The sequence below is a fragment of the Coprinopsis cinerea genome (genome assembly GCF_000182895.1).
Source record: "Coprinopsis cinerea okayama7#130 chromosome 10 map unlocalized cont3.10, whole genome shotgun sequence".
Lineage (NCBI taxonomy): Eukaryota > Fungi > Basidiomycota > Agaricomycetes > Agaricales > Psathyrellaceae > Coprinopsis > Coprinopsis cinerea.
This window is the reverse complement of record NW_003307535.1, coordinates 614,973-639,704: the sequence shown is the minus strand read 5'-3', so window position 1 is coordinate 639,704 and position 24,732 is coordinate 614,973. Positions and strand designations below refer to the sequence as shown.

Sequence of the window (24,732 nt, the reverse complement as noted above, 5' to 3'; positions counted from 1 at the left end):
TCGTATCGGACGACCATGGAGCAGGCGGGGCACGAAACTGTAATCACAGTGCACATTATCCCGGGTTGTTGCCTAGAGTAGGGGTCGAAAAGGGCCTCTGGAGTCGGTGTAGGTAGCTTCCTGGCGCAGAGGCAAGGCTAGCTTGAGGAGAAAGACTAGGAACTCTCTCCGGTGGATAGATAGTTCAAAAGGGCAAGGAGGTCGAGGGTGCGTGTCGCCTCTAGTCGGCCTAATTCGAGAGTCGTTTGTGGAGAAACAAGGAGCAGGCCGTTGAGGAGATGTGGCGATTTAGATACGGAGTTAGGTCTCGCTGTAGGAAGCTGCGAGTACGAGTCGTCGAGGAGAAGTTGCTCGAGTAGAACGAGAGATAGAACGAGGAATAGAACTTGGATGATACTTTCAACCAGCCCTGCCCATAATCAACTTATACTTCGAGTTTATGCCCCAATATGGTGGTTTCGAGCGCTAAGGATTCATTGAAGTGCTGTAGCATGAACGCGTATCGCGCGTCCTCTCCCTGTGTCAAAGCGCATCTCCTAGTACGAGCTATGCATAACCGCCATAGTCCACCAGCCTACGAAGCGAGTTTCAACAGCACAGTTAGTAGCGTCGCTAGAGACCCATCCTTCACAGTGTACACACATTCAAGCCTGCACAGTGATCGCGAGGCAGCATGTACACAAGTTGCATAGAGTCCTACTACTGCCACAGTGCACTTGACGCTAAACTGCAGGAGAGGCCCGCAACGCACAGCTAGTGTGAAGTTCGCCATAGAACGGAGCATGGAGAGAGGATCCACAAAGAGCGCAAAAGGAGCTAAGTGACGCATTCCAGAGTCAAAGCGAGACGCAACACATGTATTCGGGGAAGACAGAACAGCCAACAGAGCGTCGGGAGTCGGAATAAAGCCCAGTTAGGGGCTAACTCCTACCAAGGGACCCACAGTTCGCGAGCGATTATCGCGTCAAAGCGTCCACAAAGATTACGGTAGTCCTTGAAAGCCATTCAGTTAACAGCACATCTAGTGAGTCCCACATGTACAGAGAGTCGGGCGTCGGGCAGAGCAGCAAGAAACGCCTTGGTGGGCGGTTGTACAACTTTGACAACCCGCCCACAACGGATTGAACCTCTGAACAAAAGATTTTTGTTGCACAGGTTGATTCAAAACGTGGCCTTTACTCCGGCGATTTACCTTCTTATTGTCTTGAAGCCTTCGATACTTCATCGCATTCTGCTATGCGATGTTCAAGAGGATGCAACCCAGCCAGGATCGAGGTGAGAGAGCGAAAGAGAGTGGACAAGGAGCTGTTTGTCTGGCCAACGCATCAAGCGCCAATGATTGGTCAGCGGCGCTCAGTCCGAATCGGGTGAAAGGACGGTCTCTTGTTGAGACGCCGCCCTGGTCGCGTTCTCGAGACAGTGCTTGGAACTCGAGGAGCTGTTAAACTGAAGCGGAGCGACAGAGTATGACGCGTAACCTCGGCTAAAAAGAAAGTTAGACGAATGCTGTTAATGACGTTTAGTCTTAAACTGCAATCCTGGCAGCCACGGCCAGACTCCAAGAGCAAATCCCATTCATTCCTGCACTCTGCCTTCAAGAAAAAGGGCACTTGCTCGAGGCGTTAAAGCTGGGCTCGACTCTGTCCCGCGTATACGCCTTCCTGGCCCGACACCAGACGACTACAATATTGACCCCCGGACCTTCCTGTGCCTTCAATCCTCGGTACCCCGGGATCTCATCGAGTCTTCGGCAGGTCACACTCAAATCCATCGAATAAACGCTACTTAACTGTCTCCTCAAAGCCTCGCCCAGGTCCCAAGATTGCAGTCGTCCAGGCTGTCATCTCCCACAAATCCGATCATCAATAGGATTCCTGAAGACGAGCTTGGGAACCTGAAGGGTCAGATCAAGGACTCTGGCTGGAGGGCTCGCGCTGTCATCGCTATCTGTTACCTATGCACCTCTCTCGGTAAAAGCTTTCCACCATCACCACGTACCTAACTACTTACATGAGAGTTGGGGGACATTGCGTCCGGGACTCGAGAGACTCGTTCCGAGATGATGCCGAAGGACCTGACAGGCTAGCAAAACAACTCCCAAAAGTCGCCTAAATCCTCCCTCGAGGTGTCGATGATTTGTCGGAGAGTACGACATTGACGGAGGATGGAGTGACGGTGTCTATACCTACGTAGTAGTAGTACCGCACAGTCCTGACAGTTCTACACCCGGTCAGATCTACTAAGCGATCGTTCATTATGTCCAGTGTCGTGAGATACACTTGAACTGTTAAGTTAGTAATCCTTGGAGGTCCCCACCACTCTCCCTGACCTTACCAGTGACCGGCGACCACTCGACACCCCGACAGTCAATTCCAATTCCACTCCACAGGATCAGGACCATCCTTCACACACCAAAGACCAACACCAGAAGCTCACCAGGAAAATTACAGAAACCGAGGACCGAGGCCGACTCAGTGCAGCTTATGAATATTGCCCCCACTACTCCCCACACTGGCAGAGAGTACATCCTATACCCTCCGGACTCCGCAGATTTCGACCACTAACCACATCCGTCCGGATTTACGGAGGAACGGACTTACACATAGCGTCATCGCTAGATTTTGACAAGTTGAGTTCGAAACTTCTTCCTTCCCAAGTTGTCACTCACTTCGTGATGTCTTTTGGTACATCCGGATTCGGGCGAAGGGTCGAATTGGCATTAAGAGATACTCCTACCCGACCTGAAAGACAAGTTGGAAGTTGGATATCGTTGATTGCCCCATCGCTTTCCCATACTATATCGAGCGCAAGTCGCTTGCGTCCAGACGTCCAGCTCTGGTCAAACCCATACACACTCTTCGAGTTCCGTCACGCTTCATTGGTTGCATGCATCTGTGACTCCTGGCAGGTGCCACCGTGCCATTTCAAAGCGCATCCGAAAACAGCAACCGATGGGACGATTTCGAAAGGTGGGTGACGTTACAGTCTACGTCCACAAACAACACCAGTGGGAGAAGAAGAAAGACTGAAAAGAATTCGAGAGGAGCAGGGTTTGAAGGAGCAATCTCCGGACGTTCCCTGCTCCTCGGTGAAAGTAGTCCGTTCAAGATCCAATGGGTGTTACGAGTCTCCGGATGGGCGTAGAGTCACCACGGTCGATTCTCCGGTAGGATGTATTTACATCGTTGTCGTTGTTCCGAGACTGGCAAATCTCGCCCTTGGCCACATTTCAAACATTAAGGTTCAATCGAGACGAATATCACCCATGTCACTTGAAGGTCAAGTCTAAGGTCCGGACAGACACCCTGACTACAGTGATAAGAACAAGGTTTAACAAGACAGAAAAGTAAACCCATTACCTTGCCATCGTTCAACGAACACACCGTGACAGGCCTCCGACTTGCCTACTCCAGCCCACCACGACGTCACTACTTCCAACACGAGGCCCAACTTCTCGAGCCCGAAATAAATTGAAAGTACGCGAGCAACACGGATCGAGTCCCCCACCTTTTGCCTTTGCGGGGCATGGTGGCACGAAAGACCCCACGAGACCTCGACCGGAGTTGCAAAAGAAGACCTTCATGCACTTAGAAAGTAAGTGCACTGTGGAGTCAGATAGGTCCATGGTCCATACACGAGTTGATATCAATGATCAAGTAACCGGTGGGACACAGCGGGCAAGGTCACCGTGGTTTAATCCACGGTAGGCACATTGTCTTCGTGTCGTCACAAGTGTTCACCGGAACTGGGGAAATGAAATTAGATACGTGGTTGGCGGATGGACGGGTCAGGAACATCGAGTGGATCGAGGAGGAATAGGAAGTTTGGAGACTGTGGTTTGGAAGATACGGCCACGGAGAACCACCAAGATGATTGAACGTCCTCAAGCTGGTCATTTACCAGAACGCCGCAACTGATATCGGTTGGATGGGACCGCGAAGTGCTGCTGGTCCCGGATCGAACAAACTACTGAACATATCTGTCAGTGCCCTTTCGATAGTTGGCTGATGAACGTACCTCGCTGACTCGAGATCCCCTGCGGTGTGACCAATGACATCAGCAACCTGAAAACGAGGCAGCCTCACGTTCCAAGCGATAAAAGACCGAAAGAACCATTGATTACACGAGGACCGAAAAGAAAAAAAGATTAGATAAAGCAACATTAATTGAGCACTGGGCACAATCGATACAGGCTCGCGAGCATACCAGACGTCTACAAACTACCCAAGGACAGACATTGTTACCATGTCAAATAAAATAGATGCGTGAAGAACATGACAGGAAAGTGGTATCTATCAGCTTTACAAGGCTGCGGTAACTGCCAGAGTCGTGAAGCCTGCAAAGACGGCCATGAGGCTCTGGAAGGCGACGTCGATGGAAGGAGCCGCGCCGCTGGAGAAGATTCCATTGCCGTTGGAGGTACCGAGACCACCAGCAGCCTTGATCTCGTTGTCCATGAACTTGGCACCGCACTTTTCCTGGACGGCGGAGAACAGAGCGCCCTGCTCACCGAGGAGCTGGCTCTTGCCGAGGCCGGGAGCGTAGGGGACATCGGATTCGTAAGTGATGTAGGCGGAAAGGACGTTACGGGTGCAGGCGGTGCAAAGGGCCTCCTTGTCCAAGTCGGGGGAGAGGAGAAGGAAGGGGAGGTTGTTGCTGCTGAAAGCATCAGTGTTGGGGATGATGGTCTGGCCATCCTGAGTGTAAAGCGAGGACTGGAGGTCGCTGGCCGAGGAGTCGCTGAGGGGGTTGCCGGACATGACACACCACTTGCCGTCATCGCCCTTGGAGCAGATGGCCTTCTGCATGGGAACGATGGAGAAGATGATATCGTACATGCGGACGACATCAGCGTTGGGGCTCGAGGTCAGCTCATCGGGGCAGGCAGCGTAGAAGTTGGTGACCTGCGAGCTGATGACGCTCGAGGGGCAGGCGGCGGTGGTCGACGTCGAGCAAAGGTTGTTGAGAGCGCCCGTGATGTCGGAGGCGGTCGCGGTATCAGTCTTGCCGGGCGCAAAGCTGCTGAGGGCGGTGGTGAGCGCGTCGGTGCATTTGGCGATATCAGCGTTGGTGTTGAGGTTGGTCAAGAAGGTGCGGCAAGAGTCGCTGATTCCAGAGGGAATCAAGGGGTTTGACTGTGGAAAAAAAAGGGCTACATCAGCCACCTAGGAGACCCCTTTGTCGCTGTCAACGACGACGCACCTGGGCGACCGCGACGGCGACGACGGCGGAGAGGACAGCGAAAGACTTCATTGTGGTCGAGTAGAAAAGTGAGGAAGGAACGGACGGTGGTTTAGTGTCTTCGACGACAAAGGGTGGTTTGTAGAGAAAGACCTCGTTGCAAAGGGGAGAAAGGAAGCAAAACCGTGGAAAGCGTATGTTCGCACGCTCTTCGCCGCAACGTTTCTACCCCATCAGACAAATAACCCCAAGCACACTATCCTCTGCGGAGCCGTCACATTGTTCGCCGTTCGTTCGCCTCCACCTGAACAATGAGGGACGCACGAATATCGTCGGTTTTGCGCTCGAAGAGTTGCGGAAAAAGACAAACTTGATACCATGCTTGCCAAGGATCGCTTCTAGTCCTGGGCGTCAAACGTTGATGCCAACCATATCCTCGGAACCTTGGAATCTCTTCATCCGGAAAGCCTAACTTCTCGTCCAACCAATTTCACACCATCCAGGGACACCTGGCTAAATTCCTGGGTTACGCCGCTGTAGGCACTACTGTCGACTCGGATATCCTTATACCTCGGACTAATCCCTACCTGCAATCCCTTGTCTTGTCAACCCGTAATGAACTCGAAATCAAAATGCAACCCTAGCCGCTTGCTCTCGATCTAGACTTTTGCTTTCATCTCCGCGTTGGTCTGAATGCAGCCTTCCATTTAGCATCTAGCACGAAACCCGCCCATCTACTGCTAAGCACCCGCGTCTGATCGGGGAGCTCGCATTGAACCCTCGTCTCAAACACTTGTACATAGTCTCTTTTTTTGGGAGACATTATTTTCCGACATAACCCTCAACCCACACCTCTCGAATCCATGGGTAGGTGACCGAACGCGGAACCTGCGACGACATCGGTTTTATCCACCGCGTTTAATATTCCAACCCACCTGGCGTCTCAACTGCTTGATTGCTTGTTAGGGTTCTGACCACTACCTGTCAACCACCACCACTCACAAATCCCTTCAAGATTGGTTTGTCTAACTATTCAATTCACGCCAATTTGAACCGCCAATCTGGCTCGATCCAAAGCTAACCCTATCAGATACACCCAATCCATACAATCATACGGCCTCCGCAGTGTTCTGTGACGCCCAGCCTCCATCTGTCCACCCAGAAGATGGGGCCGTGTACGTACACTCCTCTCAACAATCCCAATACAATTCGACTTTCTGCCCCTGAGCACACCCTGTTATCGATACAATCTCTAGTGATTCTCTTCTGCGCCTCCGACCCAATACATACACACCACCATCGCCCCTGCCGTCGACAACCTGTCTCCGAGTATTCTCCAGTCCAGAGTGACGAGACGAAGATAGAAAAAGGTACACTACACTGCACACAACCGCATGCTGTAATCCTCGCCCGGTAACTCAATTCAACTCCATGGGAATGAATGGATGGTACGCAACGAGAATCACCGCTGCAGTTTCCCTCCTCGAAGGAGTCAGTAGTGGGTGGTATATCTTCGATCCACACGCATCAGTCCAAAGCAGACTGACTTTCATTGGCTCAAGTGTTTCATGGATGCGATGATTGCGTACTCCTTCTAGAAACAGTATCCTGCGCTGAATTGATTTGCTGTTGGCGATTGATAGTTATTGATTTTGTTACTAGGGTTTTCCTACGGTAATGAAGTCTGCAATGCACCATGGTATTGGGGAGACTTCCCGCAGTTCTACTCGCGGGGTTTGAGACGGCGGAATTCGTACGTTCCCCGCATTCAATTGTAACTGAGGCGATTCCGTCTTTCAATCTTAATTACCGTTTTGTATAGGGGTGAAGTTCCACTGAAGTCACGGTTGTGGCGGACCACGCACACATTGACAACCGCGCGATGAATACACACATGACGATCCACAAACAGATTGGAGAAGGTGCACAATCTCCAATATCTAATATAGGGTATGCGATTGGTCCAAGCAGCCCACCAGACTTTAACAAGCTTCCGGGATCTGAACCTAGACCCACCAACGTGACTTGGTGAACTTGCGAAGGATGTCAGATTCGTGATATGCCTGCTCCCGCGCGCTCTAGAACCATTCAAGATGTAAGGATTAAATACAGTTATGTACTACTATGTACTGATAGCTATAGCTAGTCGTGGTCACCGAGTCACCCGGGTCTATTGAATACATGTATCAATGACAATGTAAGTAAGCAAGGAAGCTCTGCGTACCCTGATATCGCAAACCCACGACTCACACCTCTGGCATGGCATTTCGCACTGGGCATCCCACAAGACTCGCAAACATAACCTACTCTATCTTGGGCCCAGGCCGTCGAAGTCATAACCCACCCACAAGGCAAAGGTTCACTTCCGGAAGGTTCAAAGGAAATTACTAAAAGGATCGTCGACTTTACTTTCAAAGGAAGAGGCGGCAGGATGAGAAAGTCAATAGGATCATTAGTTTTAGGGAGAAGTCGTCGGATATTGGATACCGTGACGACAAATCCATTCGATCATGCAACAATCATAGGTATGTACACAATGCGTATTCAATGTTGAGCATCTAAATGCCATCACCGACAACGCGAACTTTGACCGGCTACGCCACGTTCGACTCGCAAGGAAGGACCTCCCGTATCATCAACAGAAAAAGGGTGTAAATTCGGCTTCACCACCCCGACGGCCTGCTACCAGATATACGTAGCACGGACGATGCAACACCGGTGGAAATCCACTCCTGCCGGCGTCAAACAGGGTACGGGTGCATTCATTCACGGTGTACGCCCATAACAACGTCGACGTATGCTCATAAGATATCCCCCAATGGCGTCAGTATCCCGTAAACCAGTACGGCCACCCTTGCAACAAATCGGTCGACTTCAAAGAAGATAGTACATATACTTCCGGATCCCAAGTCTTACATATGTACTTCATATGAACTTGACTAATAGTACTACGGGAACAAAGAGTCCAGACTCGTGGAGCGTCCAAGAACTAGCTAATGGACGCGTTCATTCCCTTTAGATTTAGTACCATACCGTGTACTGCTGACTTACCAATGAAACGCGGGATTGGATGTTAGAATGAACGGGTCGAGCCGTCCGCATCACTGAAGCGGGAAGCGCAACATCCCATACGCGCCCGATTTCGGACTCCTACCGCGCTCGCGACTCTCAGCGCTTATTCGCACGTCCATATCCGAGTTGCCAACAAATTTAGGGTTTCAGGCTGTTTCTTCAGGAGTACCCTCCCTCTCCCGTCCTTCTTCCACTTTTGTATATCTAGGACCTAGGTACAAGGTACACACTACTCCTTTTCAAGCAAGGAACACCAACCCGAAATTATAAATACAAAGGAAAAAAAGGGGTCCAAAAGCAAAAAAGACACGTTCATCGGACTCTACGCTCGTGCCAGCCGCCTCGCCTTGACAACAAGCGCCCTAATTAGTACTCTCGTCATCATCATAAACTAGATGACTCGAGACCTCGGGCCAGATCCCAGGGACATGTCAGCTCACGTACTCGCATACATACACCGACGCAGCTCAACCATTATAGTATTAGTATACGGAGAGTCACCGCTAATATGGGCTCGCACGACGGGATGGACTAAATAATGCGGTATGTCACCAAACGAGATGATCATCCAATGAGGAGCCCAGGTCCCATCGGCGAGAAATTGACAATGACATTGACAGGGCCTGTGGGTCGAATGGAAGCATGAGAAACCGAATCTTACCGCGTTCAACTCTGACTCTAGTCGACACTTACAGACTTCCAAAGGTACTTGGTATGTGGCATATGTCATTTTATAGTCCGTGAACTACGCCGAGTCTTCCCGTTTGGCCTTGACCAACGTGAAGATCCCTCTCGGACCCTGCCTCTCCAACGAGTTCCTCCACCTCCCGACAAACGTTCCTCCATTCAGCAACCTTCCCTCAAAAAGCGACGTCCCAAGGTACTCTTCCGACTGGTTTTTCTGATCGGCCCATTCAAATGTCCCGCGCGACGGAGGGCGGGGAGTGGCGGCGTAGAGAAGGACGTTCGTCGGAAGACACACCACGACCGTGTGCATAAAGACAAAAAAGAATATAAAAATCACGTAAGAAAAAAGAACTTCATGTAGTCCATGCCATCGGGGAACTCACCGGTTTTCGCTTGAGAAGCACCAACCCGTCTTTGTGGACGCGCCCGACATAACGAAACCCCTTCCACGCTTGGTCATGATCATCTGTGGTCTACGGTGCAATGCGTGATCGCAGGCGTAAGCGCGTGGGTTCGCGTAAGGCTTTCAAAACAGTTCGAAGAAATAGAAAGACGAATAGAATTTAGGAGTAGGAATGGATAGTATGGACTCACCTCTCCACAAAGGATAGTGTCAGCGATCGGTGGCATGGGCTCTTTTCTCCGAGAAGGTCGCTCGCGAGTCGCACCGTCTTCCTGGTTCTCCACGCTTTCTGATTCGAGGTAATGGTGCTGGTCTAGGAGGCGCTCAAAGTCGTTCTAGTGTGTGCGAGATACAGGGTTAGAAGCACTTCTCCGAGCCTAACTATGATGGATGCTCCGAGACTAGAGAGAGAGAAGAAAGATCAAATCCGACTTACAGTCTGACTATCGTCAAAAGGTTCAAACGGGAACGAGTTGAAGCTACCATCACCCGATCTCGACAGCAACGGCGTATGCGAACTGAAGCAATGGTACGACTTGAGGAGGACCTGTAAAGGCTGGCGGTTCATCAGACCTGAACTTTCCGTGGCATCCTCCTGAGTAACTTCTGTCTACAAAGACCCATTTCAAAAAGGAAAAAGCTTGTCAGTTACGGTTCTGCCGAGTAGAAGACCCAATATGTAAAAAACGTACCATCATGGAACCTTTCCACAGCCCAGCAAAGGCTCCAAGCCGCAGGTGAGGGGCAGTAAGGCGCGGCCCTGGATGTTCCCTCCCAAATAGATGGTACCATTCAGGGTCATGCGATCTACTCCTCCCAGGAAGCGTAAACGAAGCGCTAAAATTATCGCGGGGAATGGAATCCGCAAACAACGGCGTCCTGCACCTTTGAAACTCTCGAAGATCTTGCCTTGTCGGACCTGTGAACTGATTGGCAAGGGCGATGGCGCGCGTCTCGGGGAGATGAGGTGGTATCAGGATCGGACGGCATTCTTTCATCGCGAAAATGACATTGATCGCAGGGAAGGAAGGTTGTAGCACTGAGAAGGGGTGGGATAGCGAGAGAATTCCGGATGATGGATGGCCATCTAGATAACCACACTGGGGTTTCTTCGAAGAAGTACTCGCGACGGAATCGCATTGGAAGAACGTCACTAGTTCCGAAAACCATAGAATTTGAGAAGGATGGGAGGCGGGCTATCAAGGACACAGACAGTTAATGTAACGTGAGAATGACAAAGTGCCGATCACGACAACTGAATGGTTGTGCGCTGCTTACTTACCACAGTGAAACGAAGGAGGAGAAGACAGAGATGTTCCAGGCGTTCGGACGATATTCTGCTTATGTCTCCTATACAGATATTCATCAGTCAGTACATATGGGTTCTTAACGCGGTGATACAGGAGTGAATAGGGACTCACGTTGTGAAAGCGACATGGAAAGAAGCCATACGAGAAGGCATTTGAGCTCCTGTGAACCGACCTCCCCGCTGTCAGACCCTAGATGCGCTTCGGCCAACGCGAGCAGTTGCTCTGGGAAATTATCCAAGGCGAGCTGTGATTCGTTGGTCCCATCGCTCTCGAGAATCATGCGCAAAGCACATCGCATGTCACCGAGTAAATCTTGGTCAGACCAGCTACTGAGACGTGACCGACGTAACAGTTTGTGTCGAGCCACGTATTCCAGCGCGAGCGTGGTGCTCGCGGGATGGCCAAAGGGCGTTGGGTTGAAGAGAGCAGGTGCGTCGAATTGGTGGTGAAAGAGACGGGCATAGAGGTGCGGACAGGCGGTGACATTGAGTTCGCGATAGAGTGCTTTGCTGGTTAACAGAAGATTCGGGAGAGACGAGGGTGGGCCAAGAACGGAACCAGAGGCGGTGAAGAAAGCGACTTGTAAGAGGACGTCGTAGGGGATGGATTCCAGACGAGAAGCCATGTTCAAGGTGGGCCAAAGTTAGGGCGTCAACTCAAGAATTGGGCCTTAGCTTAAATAGAACGCCCAAAGAAAGAGTGACGCACACCTTGAAACCGACGAAACTGGAGTGTACTGTGCGCTATGATCTATCAAGTTTGATCGCCGCAGCCAAAATTCGCTGGTTGTTGACTTCCAAATGGGCCCTGTATTGAATCAGATCCTGTCTCGACTGACAATGCGAGGTTAGATCCACGATCCAGAGGCGAGGCCATACCGAGTGTTTGCTCACCGAATTTAGTAACCCACTGTTTGTGATTTGTGAGGTGACGAGGCTAAAAAAAGAACGGGAAGACCGTATTTCATTTCGCGGGGCGTTTTGTGGGACCCCTCCTATCTCCGTGATTACACTCAGCTGTAGACTCAATTTGCGGAAACCATGCGAGTGGATCTGGGATCATGACTTGAACGGTCGGGATGCAAAAGTAACGAGAAAGCACAAGCCAATTCGGGGATAAGCGCCATCAAATCCTTCCTCAGGATTCAGGTCCCCGTCTGCCACCATGCCAAGCTGAGATCAATCGGAGAAGATCTCTACTAAGATGTATTTTTGTGATCCCGCCTGTCAAAGCCTACGGCCGCTGCTGCAATAGGATCAACTCGTCGGGACGCGCCTTTTGTAGCTCTGCATAGGTCCATGGTGAGCAACGGCTTCGTTCAAAGGTGTCTTTGAACCGGAAACCTTACCGATGAATGCGGTGGAACAAATTAGATACGTTCTAGTCGCAACGATCATGGGACATCGGGTGGGTGATGTGTGCATGAAACAAACCGAAGGACAGAGAGCTACTGCCGAGTCGGCGAATGACAATTAAAACAACGTTGTGCAGGGCCGAAAGTCATTTCGCAGATAAGACCCAAAAAGAGTTCCGTGGATTGGTTTGACGTATTATACATTCAGTGCAGCAACACGACGATTTTTCATTTACAACTCTGTTTATGGGCAACGTCAGCTTTGTTCCGTGTATTAAAGCCCGGTGGCACTCACTCTGCATGGCAGCGATATCAGTGCTCTGGACGTAGTCATCGAACTCGGCAATCTTCTCCTGCAACTCGTCGAGCGAGACCTTGTCGTCCTCTGGAAACATGTGTCTGTCAGTCACGGTCTTATCTCGGAAGCGGAAGGAACCTTACCGATAACAAGGTTGATCTGGAGCTTCTTGATACCGAAACCAACAGCGACCAAAGTACTGGCGCCCCAGAGCAAACCGTCTTGCTCGATGGAGCGGACGGACTTTTCCAACTCGACCATGTCGGTCTCATCATCCCAGGGCTTGACATCGAGAGTGACAACAGACTACCCAAACAATAATCAATACACCGGAATCTGATCGATTCGCAGAGGGCCGTCACATACCTTGGCTGCAGTCTTGGGTTTGTTGGCCTTTTTAGCCTCGTATTCACGAACACGCTCTGCCTTGATCCTCTCGGCCTCCTCATCAACCTCATCGTCAGATCCAAAGAGATCGATGTCCTCGTCGTCCTCAGCAGCAGCCTCCTTGGCAGGAGCGGCGGCGGCATCACCGAAGAATGCCTCGCCGGCCTTGCTGGATCCGGGAAGGCTGTCGTGCTCAGCGGCGTAGGACTGGATGTGCTTGTACCACCTGGCTACGTTGGGGTTGGCAGCAGCATCAGGGGCGGCAGAGATAGCCTTGAAGACGTGCACATCGGCCTGGGAAGGGGTGTAGCTTTCGAAAAAAACGGATTTTAAGCACCGATCTCAACGTCGATAACGACTAGTGACTAACCCTTCAACGTAGGAGCGGGTAGCGAGGTGAGCTTCGAGTGTGCCGAGGTTGACAGACATTTTTTGGTGGAGGTTGTAGATAAAAAGTGGTTGCCGTGAAATCCAAAATTTAAGGAAGATCGGGGGACGCTGATAAGTGATAAGGAGCTGCGCTGATTATCGCGTCGATCACGTTATCGCTCGGGCATACCGGGTACTGTGATTGGCCGGGGAGTGCCGGCGGGGATCAAATTGGCCCCGCGGCGTGATCGCAGCTCCGGCATCGGCTTCCCCACACACACCATTGCTTATTCTCTCCTCGCGCCGTGCCCTCTCCTCTTCCCCTCCCGATGATAACGTCGACCCCTGCTTCAAGTAGAGGCCCAATCATACCATTCTAATTATCATCATGACGTTGGACCGCATACCACCAGAAATCCTGGAATATATCGCCTATCTCGTTGCGACCGACGACCTTTTGGGACCACCACAACATTTAATACCACTCCTTTTGGCCAACAGGAAGATCCACAGCACTTTATCCTCGGTTTCCAACCCTCATTTATACGCTTCGATCTTTGAAGCAAAGTTTGATGTCTGTTTGGCGAAGAAGCGCTTGGGGGAGCACCGTCTGACGCCCAAGGTCCTGGCGAGAGAGCTGCAAAGGCGGATGGTGCTGCTCAAGCGGATCTACGGCCTCTCTGGGTCGACGGACCCCAGTGCGCACGACAACCCGCAGGAACAAGAGCAAGGGACAGAAGACGTCGTCGACGAGGTCCTGCTCACCGCATACCTGATGATGCTGGAGAACCAAGGACGGAATCATTCCCAGCTTCGCGATTACGCACAGATCTCAAAGTGGTTGAGATACTTCTGGTTCCACGAGCGTGGAAGGTCTGCTGCGATTAGCTCTGTTCGGAAAGGTGAATGGCCTTCCAATACGACGAGAACAGCGCTGGGGATGTGGTTGTTCTGGTTCTTCATGAAACCAGGTGAGTGCCTTGTTTGATTGATGAAACCCTATCTACGATCCCTGAATTTGTTGGATGGATAGACGAATACCCTGGTGGTGGGGATGCCATTGAATCTCCAATCAGCATTCTCAAGGTCCAAGCGATGGGTGCCCACAAGGTGTGCTTGCTTCATGTCCTCGGTGTTTAACAAGGTTGCTGAACCTGTGTTAGTACCCGTTAAGCGAGATCCCGTGGGCGGATTACCAGCCCAACTCTGGTCCAACGTCTGCCCAGGAAATTACCTGGTATGGACAGACGCTCCCGTTCATACCGCCGCCCCTTGCAATACCGGCCATCCTCTCGTACCTCGCGTTTACCAATCGCCGGCGTTCGCTTCCCTTGACTCCCTCTGACCCCACGATACCCGAATCCCCCTCGCGAGACGAATGGAGTGCAGACTGGGGAAGGGCTGTACTAATGGGCGATCCCAGCCAACCAAGAAGTGTGAAGAGCTGCTTCTCCCTCGGGAGGTACGTTGTCTTTGGACTGTTCTTGGTGTCACGAAACTAACTCGCGTCTCAGCATCGAAGGTGTTTGGGAGGGGTTCTTTACGGTGCGGGAATCATTAATTGAATGACTGCTATTGACTAACGATGAATGGCAGTACACCGAATTCACGACATACGCGGGCGTGTTGCGTGGCGCCCCGCCGCAGATCCTTCAAAAGGGTCTAGTCGGGAAGCATCAACAGACCTGGAAGTTGCGCGAACATCACTTACTCTCCGCCGACGACGATCCCAATCCCGTAACGACGCCCCTGGGCCACGGTGATCCCTTGCGCTCCTACATCCCCAACGGCACAAAACTGGTTGAACATCAAGGCGGTGTGAAGGTCCACGAACCAGGCAGGGATGTCGCATTGGAGTACACTAGAGCTGGCGCCGTTACTCGTTCGGACAACAAGGTGGTCGACATCATCATCACAGGCGAGGTTGGTTTCTCTGTTTGCATTCACCCTGTCAAAGCCCCTTGCTGAACCAGATTCTCGTAACTCAGGGTCACTCTGCATGGGGACAATTCAGCCTCGTTGGTCGCGTCCGACCCTGCGATGGGTTCATCAGTCTATCGAAGGACTATGTGGGTACTTCCAAATCGCAAAGCTTATCTATCTACCCTGGATAAACTCCGCTAACACTGTTTCTCCTTTCTACTTTCTTCTTTTGCGTTTTTGTATAGGTTGATGGTGATCGAGGCAAATGGCTTTATCGAGGATATCTTGCAGGGAATGTGTATGGTAACTTTGTGGGGAGGTGGAGGGATACACTCACGCTGTCGCTGTTCCCTGGGTATGAAGGTTGTTTTGCTATGAGCCGCCGGCGATAACAAGCAATTCGGTGTGTCTGGGTCAAGCGTTGGGGACAATTTGGGTTTTTCGTAATATTAATACTAACACTTGTGTATGTTCACTGTGTACTACTTGGACTTAGCTCCTCCTGCGTGCTACTTACCCTATGTTTTCCTCCTGTACTTATTAAAGTGACTCGGCCCCTATCCACGTGGCTGTGCTGTAATTGTATCATTCCGAGATGCAGTGCTTGTTCGGCGTACATGGTTGCTCCACCAAGCGCCTTTTCCGATGTTTCTGCATAAATACCAGGTTTTCCGCGCCAACGACAGTCGTCGTCGAGACGTCATATCAGGCTGGCCTAAAGCTCAGCGATTCAACTAGTAGAACACAGCAGCAACCGACCAGTCGCTGTGTACACAGCTGGGAACCCCAAAAGCTCAGAGCGAGGCAGTTCACAGCTTCAAATACCGCGCTGACAGTGCGCCACAGCCCACACATTCTGCCTCTTCGAGGTCTTCTACCACCACCCACCCGCACCACCTTCCGTACCCTAGAACCCTTTCCATTCTCTCACAACCTGACAAACTTGTACATATCCCAAAATGTCAGCAGGCACACCACAGATCGAGACGGTGACCGTCTCAACAACGGAAGAAGCCATCGTCGCCAACGCGGACTACCACAACCACCTCCTATCCACCCTCTCCCAGCTCGACTACGCCGAACCCGCGCTGACGCAGCACCGCTCCTACATCGCGGATCTGGAGGCCCAGATTGCGAGGAGCGATAAGAGGATTGAGGAGTTGGCGGTGAAGACGAAGAAGGAGAGGAAGGAGCATGAGCAGTTGCGCGATTCGACGGCGAGGCGGTTGGCAGCCAGGTTGACGGGGAAGAAGGAGAAGTTTGAGGCGAGGGAAGAGAAGGAGGAGCGGTGAGTTGTTTTCTGGATCTGGATTGAGTGTATTTTTGGCTCGTGTTGGCGCGTCCCTGTCGCTGTCGCTGTCGGACTGGTTATGGGAATTTGAAAGGCTAATAATACTTTATGGACAGGGAGTATGTTGAAGCGCTTCAGAATGAGATGGTGGAACGCGATAATCGGAACATGCTCCAGCAGCTGCTCACGGAGGCTCTATCTGAGGTGTGTTTTCCAGGGTGGAGCAACACTTGACTTCGTATCTCAGGGTAAAACATACTTTCTATCTATCTAGCGCCAAGATCTAGAACAGAAAGTGAAGAAACACGCGTCTCTGAGGGACGACCTGAACAAGCTATACTCACGCGTCTTCGATGGTCCTTCCCAATGTGTGTACTATACTCCTTTTCCTCTCACCACGCCCCTATTTTCTAACATGCTGAGGCCATCTATTTTGACTCATCTTGCCGTTGTTCCGACACACGCAGCCTTCCCGGAAGAAGATAGATTGGAATATGACGTTCATGATGCACATCGCCGCCATGAAGAGGCTCAGCGCGCTCTGAATGCTGAGAGCCAGGCGACTGAACTCCTGGCCCGGGCTAGCGGACTCATGGACCGGTGCCAGGGCAGTATCTCGGAGGCCTTGCGTTACTCGAGATACGGTGAGTTCGTCTTTTTTTGCCAGTCCGGTTGTTCTTGACAATCTCTCCCCTAAGATATGATGGGCGGTGGAAGGTGAGCAAGATACGAGTTCAGGCTCAGCGCAGGACTGACTGGATTGGCTCAACCCTTACTTTCTGGGATACCTTGTACCGTTACCGACAGCATGGCCGATTACATGGAACGGAACGCCTTGACGAATGCGCAGGCCTACGCACTGCAGGTGGAATCCCTCGTGGACCAAGCCATCCGTATATCCCCAACAGTCCAACCTGTCGGACGCGTAAATATAGCCTCTGGGTGCGTGTCATCGATTTTCACCCAACATCTTGACACGAGGCTGATAACTTGCGTGTCGTGTCATGTCATGTCGTTTGAACCTTCAAACCTTTCTTTCAGATCTCTGATGTCGGATGTGTTTTTCGATAATTTCTTTACGGATATGGCGTTTCATAGTGAGTTGGCTCGTTGTTTATTCCCTGATTATCACCCTCTTTCTGAATTCATTTGGAATTCGTCTCCTGCTGTTTGTGGAGTAACGCATACTAATCTTTCGCCGTAGAGAAGATCCAGAACTCTGCTGCCCAGGTCGTCCTGGCAAACAACAGGGTGCATTCTCCACCCTTCTTTCCATCGTAAACCCAAAACTAATTGCCCCCTCCCTCTCTCAGCTCAAGGCCGAACTCTCAGCTGCAGCCCACAGGCGAGACGCAGCAGGTAACCGGCTCATGGCCGTCTCCCGCGAGCTCGACGATCGGCGGCAAGAGTTGTTCGAGCTGCGGAAGGCGTTGTTTGAGAGTGTGGCGGCGCAGGTGCCTAAACCGCCGAGTTATGACACGGTTTTTGAGCCGCCGCCTGGTCCGCCACCTGGGCATCCTGAGTACCAACGACAACAGCAACAGCAGCAGCAGCAGCAAGGTACACCGGCTTCGCCTCCGCCGGCGTTTCCTGTAGCGGAGGTCGGGTCTGTTCAGGCTGTCCCGAGTCAGGTAGCTGAGCCTCAGCCGATGACGACGTCCAGTTCGACCTCGAGCTTAGGAGAGGGAGAGGGAGAGGGATCGACTAGCCCTCGGCCATGGGGATCCCGTGCGTTTGAATTTCGTCATTCGGGTTTCTGTAGATAAGATTGCTGACTTCTTCTCTTCGCCCTTTCTTTTGCTTTGGGTTTTGCAGGAAATCCTTATGCGGCGGCTATAGCTGCTCGATCGGATTCGTTCTCGAAATCCTCTACATAGGTGGGTATGTGGAAATCTTATCTGGTACCCCGTCTACTTGCGCTCACGCCCGCTTGGGGATGGTCTTCCTGGTTACTAGGTGCTCATTTGGGTTTGGGGGACACAGGGCCTACGGCAACGAGACGAGCGGGATTCCAAAACACTAACCTTGGAAAACTACCGCTCTCTTTTTCCTTCTTCTTCCCCTTCTTGGTATCCTTCTCTGTTTTCCTTTTCTTGGTTCTGTATCTCCCTTTCCTTCTTTGATCTCACAACTTCTCCCAAAGGACCCCCGTCTCTCTCCCGTTTCCTAACCTCTACTGTGTTAATGTAACTTTGTGTAATACTTTTTTTCGCAGTATGCAAGACGTTTTGTATGTTTGTTTGTATGTATGCTATTTTTTACCGCATGTCCATAGCCTTCGAGTTGTTCGCGGACGCCTTGCCAATCTTAATCTTAATTTTTAATCGAGGCTTTGCGGAATGGGTTCTTGTAGTTGCTGTAGTGAAGAATTCTATTCAGTTTGGAGGGCGGATGGGAACGTTGACTGCGTATGGACAATCCCAACCTCCCCGTCAATTCAAATGGGGTGGTTGGGATCCACATATACTAGACAGGTATAAGAATAGACCGCGGCAGCCTGAGACGCGAGATTAAACTCGAGATCAAGTTCCCGGGTCTGTAGACAGCCTACAGCCCGGCAAATGTCATTACGGTATTTCGATTTCCACCCTATTTTTCACCCAAGCCGTTATCTTGTATACATACATCCCCGTTTTCATGATCACTGGTAGGACCTTTTTGCCATATGTGCCCGTTATGTACTCGATGGCGGGAGAAGAACTGCGCGAGAAGATGTCGACTGTGTCCGACCTTCGTCACGCCCCTCCTCGTATGGATTTGGGGGGGGGGGGGGGGGGGGGGGGGTTTTTCTCCCTGGGGGGCCCCCCCCCGCGTTTTTAGGGCCAACCCCCCCCCCAAAGCTTTATTTTCACCCCCTGGGCCTTTGGGGTAATACCAAAGGGGCTTTACCGGTGGGGGGGTCCCCGGGGGGCCTCCAATTTTCCGAACCCCAATTTAAAGGGGCCATTTAAAACCCCTTACCAAAACAATTTAACCTTTCTTGGAATCCAGGGGGGGCCTCCCCCCTATTCCAAAAAATCTCCCCCTGGGGTTTTTGACTTTGGAAAACCCCCCCCAAAAAACGGCCGGTAATTTGAACAAAAAAATCTTTTTTTTGAAATCCACCAAGGTTGGGAAGGTAAAATAAGGGGCCATTTTTTTCGGTGAAGCCACCGAAAATAATTTTTAACCCCAAGCCCCAACCAAAAAATCCGGGAAGGGAATCCAGGGCAAAATAAATCTTAAACCTGACCGCTGGAAAAACCATTTTTTTCTTTTTACCAAAATACTAAGACGGATATTACTTGTAAGTGTTGCAAGGGTGAATATGATCTTGGTATGTATGTCGTGAATAACAACATTGTGAACTTCGATGGGCCAAAGCGAAACGGGGTGTCCGAATGCATCATGCATCATGGACCATCTCCGTCAAACCCGTCGAAGGATCCCGTCACTGACACAACTTGAATTCTATTACTTGCCTTTCGCAGTTTCGAAAAAGCCGAAAGTGTTTCGAGGGTTGGTTACATCATATCATGTTCTGCGTATTAATCCCGGGTGCCCCAGTGCGGTGAATCGATGGTAATCACGGGCTCCTGGACAGCCTGAGGGCCCTCGCGAATCGCTCATCGGGTTTTGTAAATCAGTTTAGCGACCACTTACATACATGCAACATGTACATAACGTCGCTTGCACGCAAATCGCGCCGTGAACCCGCGAATTTCGGGGGAATGGTAGCAATAATATGTCTAGACTGTCCGTCGCATGAACCTGCGCCTGCCCTTCGCACAGAGTAACATATTTGCAGACAGGGGGTGGACGAGGAGCAGGACGAGCCTGCGGCCTCGAGACGGATGTCGGCCCCAGCCGCGGCGCACCCTTGGGAACCGAGTCGGGAAACACGAATGGGACGGCGGTCGGCGGTCTTGGCAAAGGGGCGTTGGGATTGAGTTCGGGTAAGTAGTAGTACTCTATTGAAATACGTAGGTAACAGAATAAACCTGATGTCGGGCAGGCGTGCTGCGAGTTGTGGGTTGCGTAATTCTCGATACAGAATTTCCTTGGACGTGCTTTGGATAATTCGCCAAGGGAATAAGGTTACGAGCATCCTCGCCCGGAGAGCAATCATGTCCGTGCAGTGGAGCTTGCGCCAAATCTGCGCTCCACACTGCTTCGGACTCACCTCTAGTATGCTCCGTATGGTTATCAGGGTTCTATCTACTAAAATCCGGATCCCCTGACCTGTAGTGATAGTGACGACCGACACCACCCAACCTGCCGTTTCTTCAACCTTCCAGAAGTCGTGAACAGTTTAAATACAGAGTTGCGACTCGGACTGGCACGCGGACTCCGTCAAAGTGGACTTCTGATTCTGAACTCTTTCGAACTTTCAGAAATTCGTGGTTGTCCCCCGCGAGAGGCCCTATTTGTGTTTAGCTATTAAGTTGTCAATGCCTGGGAGGAGTCGCGGAGGTGATACAGTCGATGTATTGTTGGTAGATCTCGCAGCGGTCACCGGGTGTATCGAGTTACGCGATTGTGGACGTCCTGCCGTACTGCGCATTACAGCAAGGGCTGTCCGTTCAAATGGGTGCTTCTGCCGTGCACGAGCGCTCGATCCTCGCCTCTCAGAAGTGTCGATCACCATTGCCGCAGCTCTACCGTTGTTATCAGGATCAAAGTTCCCTCATATGCGAGGTACAGCAACGGTCGACCTTTGGGGTTTGAACACCGGAAACAAGGAGTAGACGACCACCTGATATCCCGCTTCTTCAGGTTCACTGCCCAGCTGACCCGTGTTCCATGGAAACCAGAAGCTGTCCTTGCCGAAAGTCACTGTATAGCTGAAATATTACTTTGTGTCGAGCCTGAAGCATGAAGCATGGGGATCGGACGAGTCTCCGCCTCGCGGAGTTGATATTTAGACTTCTTCGCAACGGCAACGGTCGTCCGGATTGTGGGTTATGTATGCGATAGATAGCTCGCTACTTGACCCTTAAGGTAAACGGGGAACTTGTCTCTCCACCGGTACGTTTGTGATCACGGTCTCCACCCATATTGCGAGCGCGATCCTCGCCAAAGGTTCGATCACTGTCACCAGCTCCACTCTCGAGACAGGCCTGGACTTACGTATGTGTCACAGGATTGTCGACTACAAGGTTAAACCCAAAGTACCGGAGTGGTAGTGTGTTAGAAGAAGGAGAGGTGGACATTGGAAGGGCACCTGATATCCCGCACCCTGTCCAGCTGAGTCCACGCCTACAACTTGAAGGAAGTCTGTTTAGCTTACTGTTAACCTGAAAGCGTAAAGGGTAAACCGCAAGTCATCCAAGTTCGGCAAATCAAATAAAATGAAGTTTCACGTTGTGTTGACGGTGAAGTTGCACCGTTTCATCGGTAGGCGTTACGCGTTCAATCGCGAGATAAACAGGCCCGGCGCATCTGTGAAATGTGTATTTATCGTGATGTGTTTCAAGAACCCTGTTTTTCTTCGTGGCTTGCATGCTAAACCTCGATTGTGATGGAAGACAAGAGCGATGGACGGACGTGGTGCACAGCCCGAGCCACAACTTACATACTCGAGAGGGACCCGTCCTTGACGATTCTTCCTGTCATGATCACATCCCAGCCACTTACTTCAACAGTATCGATACAGTCGACAGAACTTTCCGGAAAGAACAGCAGAAAGGTGTCCAAAACTCACCGTACATAATCACTACCTACCTCCGTCTTTCGAAAGGCCTTATCATCGCGATGACTCAGATCATGCGATCACCGCACATTGTCGTAAATAGGCGCCCGCGTCGGCGAGCGCCGAGCCTGAAACGGCGTCTTAGAAACCCGGATTGTACTTGCTTATTGGAGAAACGGACGGAGAAGTCGACACTGTCGATCTGTTCCCCGGACTTTTGCTAGAAGTCGAAGTTTTAAAATAAGTAAGTGCCGCTATGATATAGCGTGGGCCGTGAGTCGGGTGTGACTGTAGTACTCTAAGCGATTGCATTTGCGACGACGGCGAACTGGTCGTCCCAACGTTTTGTTGAAGTGTGAAGTCATGGTGTTGCTGCGGCAGTTCCAGAAGAAGAGATTTGAATACATACACAGGGGCTGTCTAACTGGCTTTCCCAGGTACATTGGTACACATGGGTAAATCACCATCATCTAGACCCCTTTGTTCGAGTACGAGAACGTTCTTTATGTACCAGAAGCTTTGACGCTATACACACTATACACACTATACAATTCAATTCCAAACCAACGCCAGAGAAGATCTAGAGGAGTTATGTGCATAGCACGACTCACCTGACATCCCGCGTCTGAGCCAATTTCCAGAAGTTAGCAGTGAATTCAAGGTGTGGCTGGCTGACTGACAAGTCCTATGGAACTAACTTGAAGTACATATGGTCGAGTTTTGAGTGGCCCGGTGGATCGGCTCCAGTGACAGTCACAGGTCACAGGATAGGAAAGGTGAAAGAAACTAAGATGAAGACTCGAAGCTGATTGAAGGACTGTTAGAACCCAGCAATTGAATATGCATCAAGCGTTAACGAGTTCGAACTCGAACCATTGGATCTGTCTATGTAATATCAAACCCTAGTATTCTCGAGATCTAAAGTTTGGACGACACAACCTTCAAAAGATAAGTCAAATGTCAAGCCAATGTCAAGCGCTGAAATTGACATTTGACGACAAGATAAAGATATGCCGATGTTCAGTTTGACAATCGCACGTGAAGATCGTCTGCTACGAGGTGGGAATAAGCGCCCGCTCTAGCCAAATCCCAGAAACTAGGAAGAGTTCATGACAGTATGGTCTGGACAACCGTGGGTCAGTGACCTCGCGGACGTCAGTAATGATGAAGGCGTTGTATGTCGTTGGCGACTGAAAGATTCTGAGCGTCAGAGAGCGAGACAGGTTTCCTGTGGTTAGGCTGTGGAAGCGCCTGACTGGGCTCTGGTGAGCACCTCGTTTGATTGGCACACAGCGGCTCGAAGCCTAGGGCCGACGATGTCATCCCATCTCCCTTGCGACGTCAAAGAGAAGGACGCCGTCCATGCCCATGTCGAAGGCAACTGCCCCAGTACAGGAGATATTCGAAAAAAGTCCATTGTGCGAGGGTAAACAACATGAATCGATGCTAACAAAAAACAAGAAAGGATTCCCAAGTCCATATAGACGCCAATGCCTGGTTAATTAGTCCTTGCGTTTATCAGACTTAGAGCCGGTAGCTTTGATGAGTTCGTCAGCGAGTCGGTCGTACTCTTTGGCGTTCTGGGAAGCCTGGCGCTTGAGGGTGGAGAAATCACGTTCTTCGGCTTCGAGTTCCTTCACGCGTTGTCTGAGCTTGGCGAGTTCATCTGCGTCGCCGGCCTGAGTCTGAAGGAAGGGTGAATGTTAGTATATTGAAGCAGAGGATAGTGGAGATGGGAAGTAGGGGTACTGACGGATTTCTTCAATTTGGCGAACTCTTCTTGGGTATGGATGAGGTCGAGCATGATGTAGAATGTTCGGGTGAGGACGAGGGAGAGGAAGAGGGTAAATCCGGTGAGGTATGTGTTTCTTTGAGAACTGTAAAACGCGGTCAGAGTTATGTTGGTATGGTTTCAGCTTCGTGCACAGTTACAAGCAGCCAAGGGCAGTCCAATTCAAAGAAGAGGACGTGGACACGGGAAACCAACTGGCTATCGCCTCAGCCCAGTCCTGGTCCTCCAGAGAGCATTCTGTTCAATCTGGCCTCACAAACAAGCCCTTTGCTGCCTGAATTCTGTGCAGGTAGCCGGTCGAGTAAATGATTGCTTACTAGAACTTTCGCGCTGCGATATCTGTTCGAACATCCTGTACAGCCCCCTGTGGCCCAGCCTTCATCGATTCGGCGTCAGCCGTTACGCGGAACATTCGTTGGAGGGCGTCGACGAAGAGAATTCCGACGAAACTGTGATCTGGGTTAGCTCCGAAATGTGGCCAGGAGACGCGATTTCGTACATGAAGGAAATCTTGAGGGCATATGCGATTTTGGCGATTATTGGGGACTCGGACAGGAATTTGAACAGCTTCTTTCTAACTGTATACGGTAGAGGTGCCACTAGGAAGCAGAATGTGACCATCTGGCGACGTTTCAGCCATTGTGCAGTGAATTTGGGGTGGAATAACTACCTCTGCTGCTAGGAGCAGGAAGGTGAGCGTGTAACTAGGTTTTGAAGTCAACCTTTCTGCTTTGTATACATATTTTGTGAAGACTTACTGAACGGTCATGACTTTGGTCTGTGTAGATTCAGGAGAAAATGGGTGGTGCAAGAGATTGAACAGAGGCTGCGGCGCGAGGCTTTTGAATTCGGGACACAAGGCTGTCCGCATCGTCCTGACGTCACCCGACACGTCGTTTCCCACGGATGAATGTGGCAGTGCAACTGAACCGAGTCGCCGCATTGGAGCGTGACGCAAGCGCGTAGCGCGTTCATTGGTCCCTTTCATTTTCCT

General features: G+C 51.1%; 7 protein-coding genes across 7 annotated transcripts; 3 read left to right on the top strand and 4 right to left on the bottom strand.

Annotated features, from left to right (window-relative positions):
- Nucleotides 1–4,301: 4,301 nt before the first annotated feature.
- On the bottom strand, nt 4,302–5,368 carry CC1G_09406 (hypothetical protein; the record flags this gene model as incomplete). Its single annotated transcript, XM_001833940.2, has 2 exons — nt 5,203–5,368; nt 4,302–5,135 (listed from the first exon to the last, which is right to left on the bottom strand). The coding sequence occupies exons 1-2, from the start codon at nt 5,251–5,253 to the stop codon at nt 4,302–4,304; spliced, it is 885 nt and encodes a 294-aa protein (XP_001833992.1). The 5' UTR covers nt 5,254–5,368.
- Nucleotides 5,369–6,346: 978 nt separating this feature from the next.
- Nucleotides 6,347–7,067, top strand: CC1G_09405 (hypothetical protein; the record flags this gene model as incomplete). The annotated part of the gene is made up of 3 exons (XM_001833939.2): nt 6,347–6,356; nt 6,844–6,934; nt 7,004–7,067. 3 exons carry the CDS (start codon nt 6,347–6,349, stop codon nt 7,065–7,067), a joined length of 165 nt encoding a protein of 54 aa, XP_001833991.2.
- Nucleotides 7,068–8,969: 1,902 nt separating this feature from the next.
- On the bottom strand, nt 8,970–11,940 carry CC1G_09404 (hypothetical protein). The gene is made up of 9 exons (XM_001833938.2): nt 11,547–11,940; nt 11,364–11,486; nt 10,765–11,308; nt 10,626–10,693; nt 10,036–10,539; nt 9,780–9,953; nt 9,535–9,678; nt 9,324–9,413; nt 8,970–9,154 (listed from the first exon to the last, which is right to left on the bottom strand). The coding sequence occupies exons 3-9, from the start codon at nt 11,276–11,278 to the stop codon at nt 8,999–9,001; spliced, it is 1,650 nt and encodes a 549-aa protein (XP_001833990.2). The 5' UTR covers nt 11,279–11,308; nt 11,364–11,486; nt 11,547–11,940; the 3' UTR covers nt 8,970–8,998.
- A 196-nt stretch (nt 11,941–12,136) lies between these two features.
- On the bottom strand, nt 12,137–13,186 carry CC1G_09403 (elongation factor 1 beta/delta chain). Its single transcript, XM_001833937.2, has 5 exons — nt 13,063–13,186; nt 12,672–13,002; nt 12,449–12,611; nt 12,303–12,392; nt 12,137–12,247 (listed from the first exon to the last, which is right to left on the bottom strand). The coding sequence occupies exons 1-5, from the start codon at nt 13,119–13,121 to the stop codon at nt 12,240–12,242; spliced, it is 651 nt and encodes a 216-aa protein (XP_001833989.1). The 5' UTR covers nt 13,122–13,186; the 3' UTR covers nt 12,137–12,239.
- A 263-nt stretch (nt 13,187–13,449) lies between these two features.
- Nucleotides 13,450–15,376, top strand: CC1G_09402 (hypothetical protein; the record flags this gene model as incomplete). The annotated part of the gene is made up of 7 exons (XM_001833936.2): nt 13,450–14,032; nt 14,095–14,171; nt 14,225–14,523; nt 14,576–14,606; nt 14,658–14,984; nt 15,050–15,130; nt 15,230–15,376. 7 exons carry the CDS (start codon nt 13,450–13,452, stop codon nt 15,374–15,376), a joined length of 1,545 nt encoding a protein of 514 aa, XP_001833988.2.
- Nucleotides 15,377–15,943: 567 nt separating this feature from the next.
- CC1G_09401 (hypothetical protein) lies at nt 15,944–18,152 on the top strand (the record flags this gene model as incomplete). Its single annotated transcript, XM_001833935.2, has 10 exons — nt 15,944–16,272; nt 16,392–16,479; nt 16,550–16,643; nt 16,743–16,919; nt 16,974–16,992; nt 17,083–17,217; nt 17,317–17,372; nt 17,480–17,526; nt 17,589–18,003; nt 18,091–18,152. The coding sequence occupies 10 exons, from the start codon at nt 15,944–15,946 to the stop codon at nt 18,150–18,152; spliced, it is 1,422 nt and encodes a 473-aa protein (XP_001833987.2).
- A 5,189-nt stretch (nt 18,153–23,341) lies between these two features.
- On the bottom strand, nt 23,342–24,559 carry CC1G_01663 (endoplasmic reticulum protein). The gene is made up of 6 exons (XM_001833934.2): nt 24,497–24,559; nt 24,409–24,442; nt 24,238–24,359; nt 24,056–24,187; nt 23,700–23,823; nt 23,342–23,631 (listed from the first exon to the last, which is right to left on the bottom strand). The coding sequence occupies exons 1-6, from the start codon at nt 24,505–24,507 to the stop codon at nt 23,449–23,451; spliced, it is 606 nt and encodes a 201-aa protein (XP_001833986.1). The 5' UTR covers nt 24,508–24,559; the 3' UTR covers nt 23,342–23,448.
- Nucleotides 24,560–24,732: the final 173 nt, after the last annotated feature.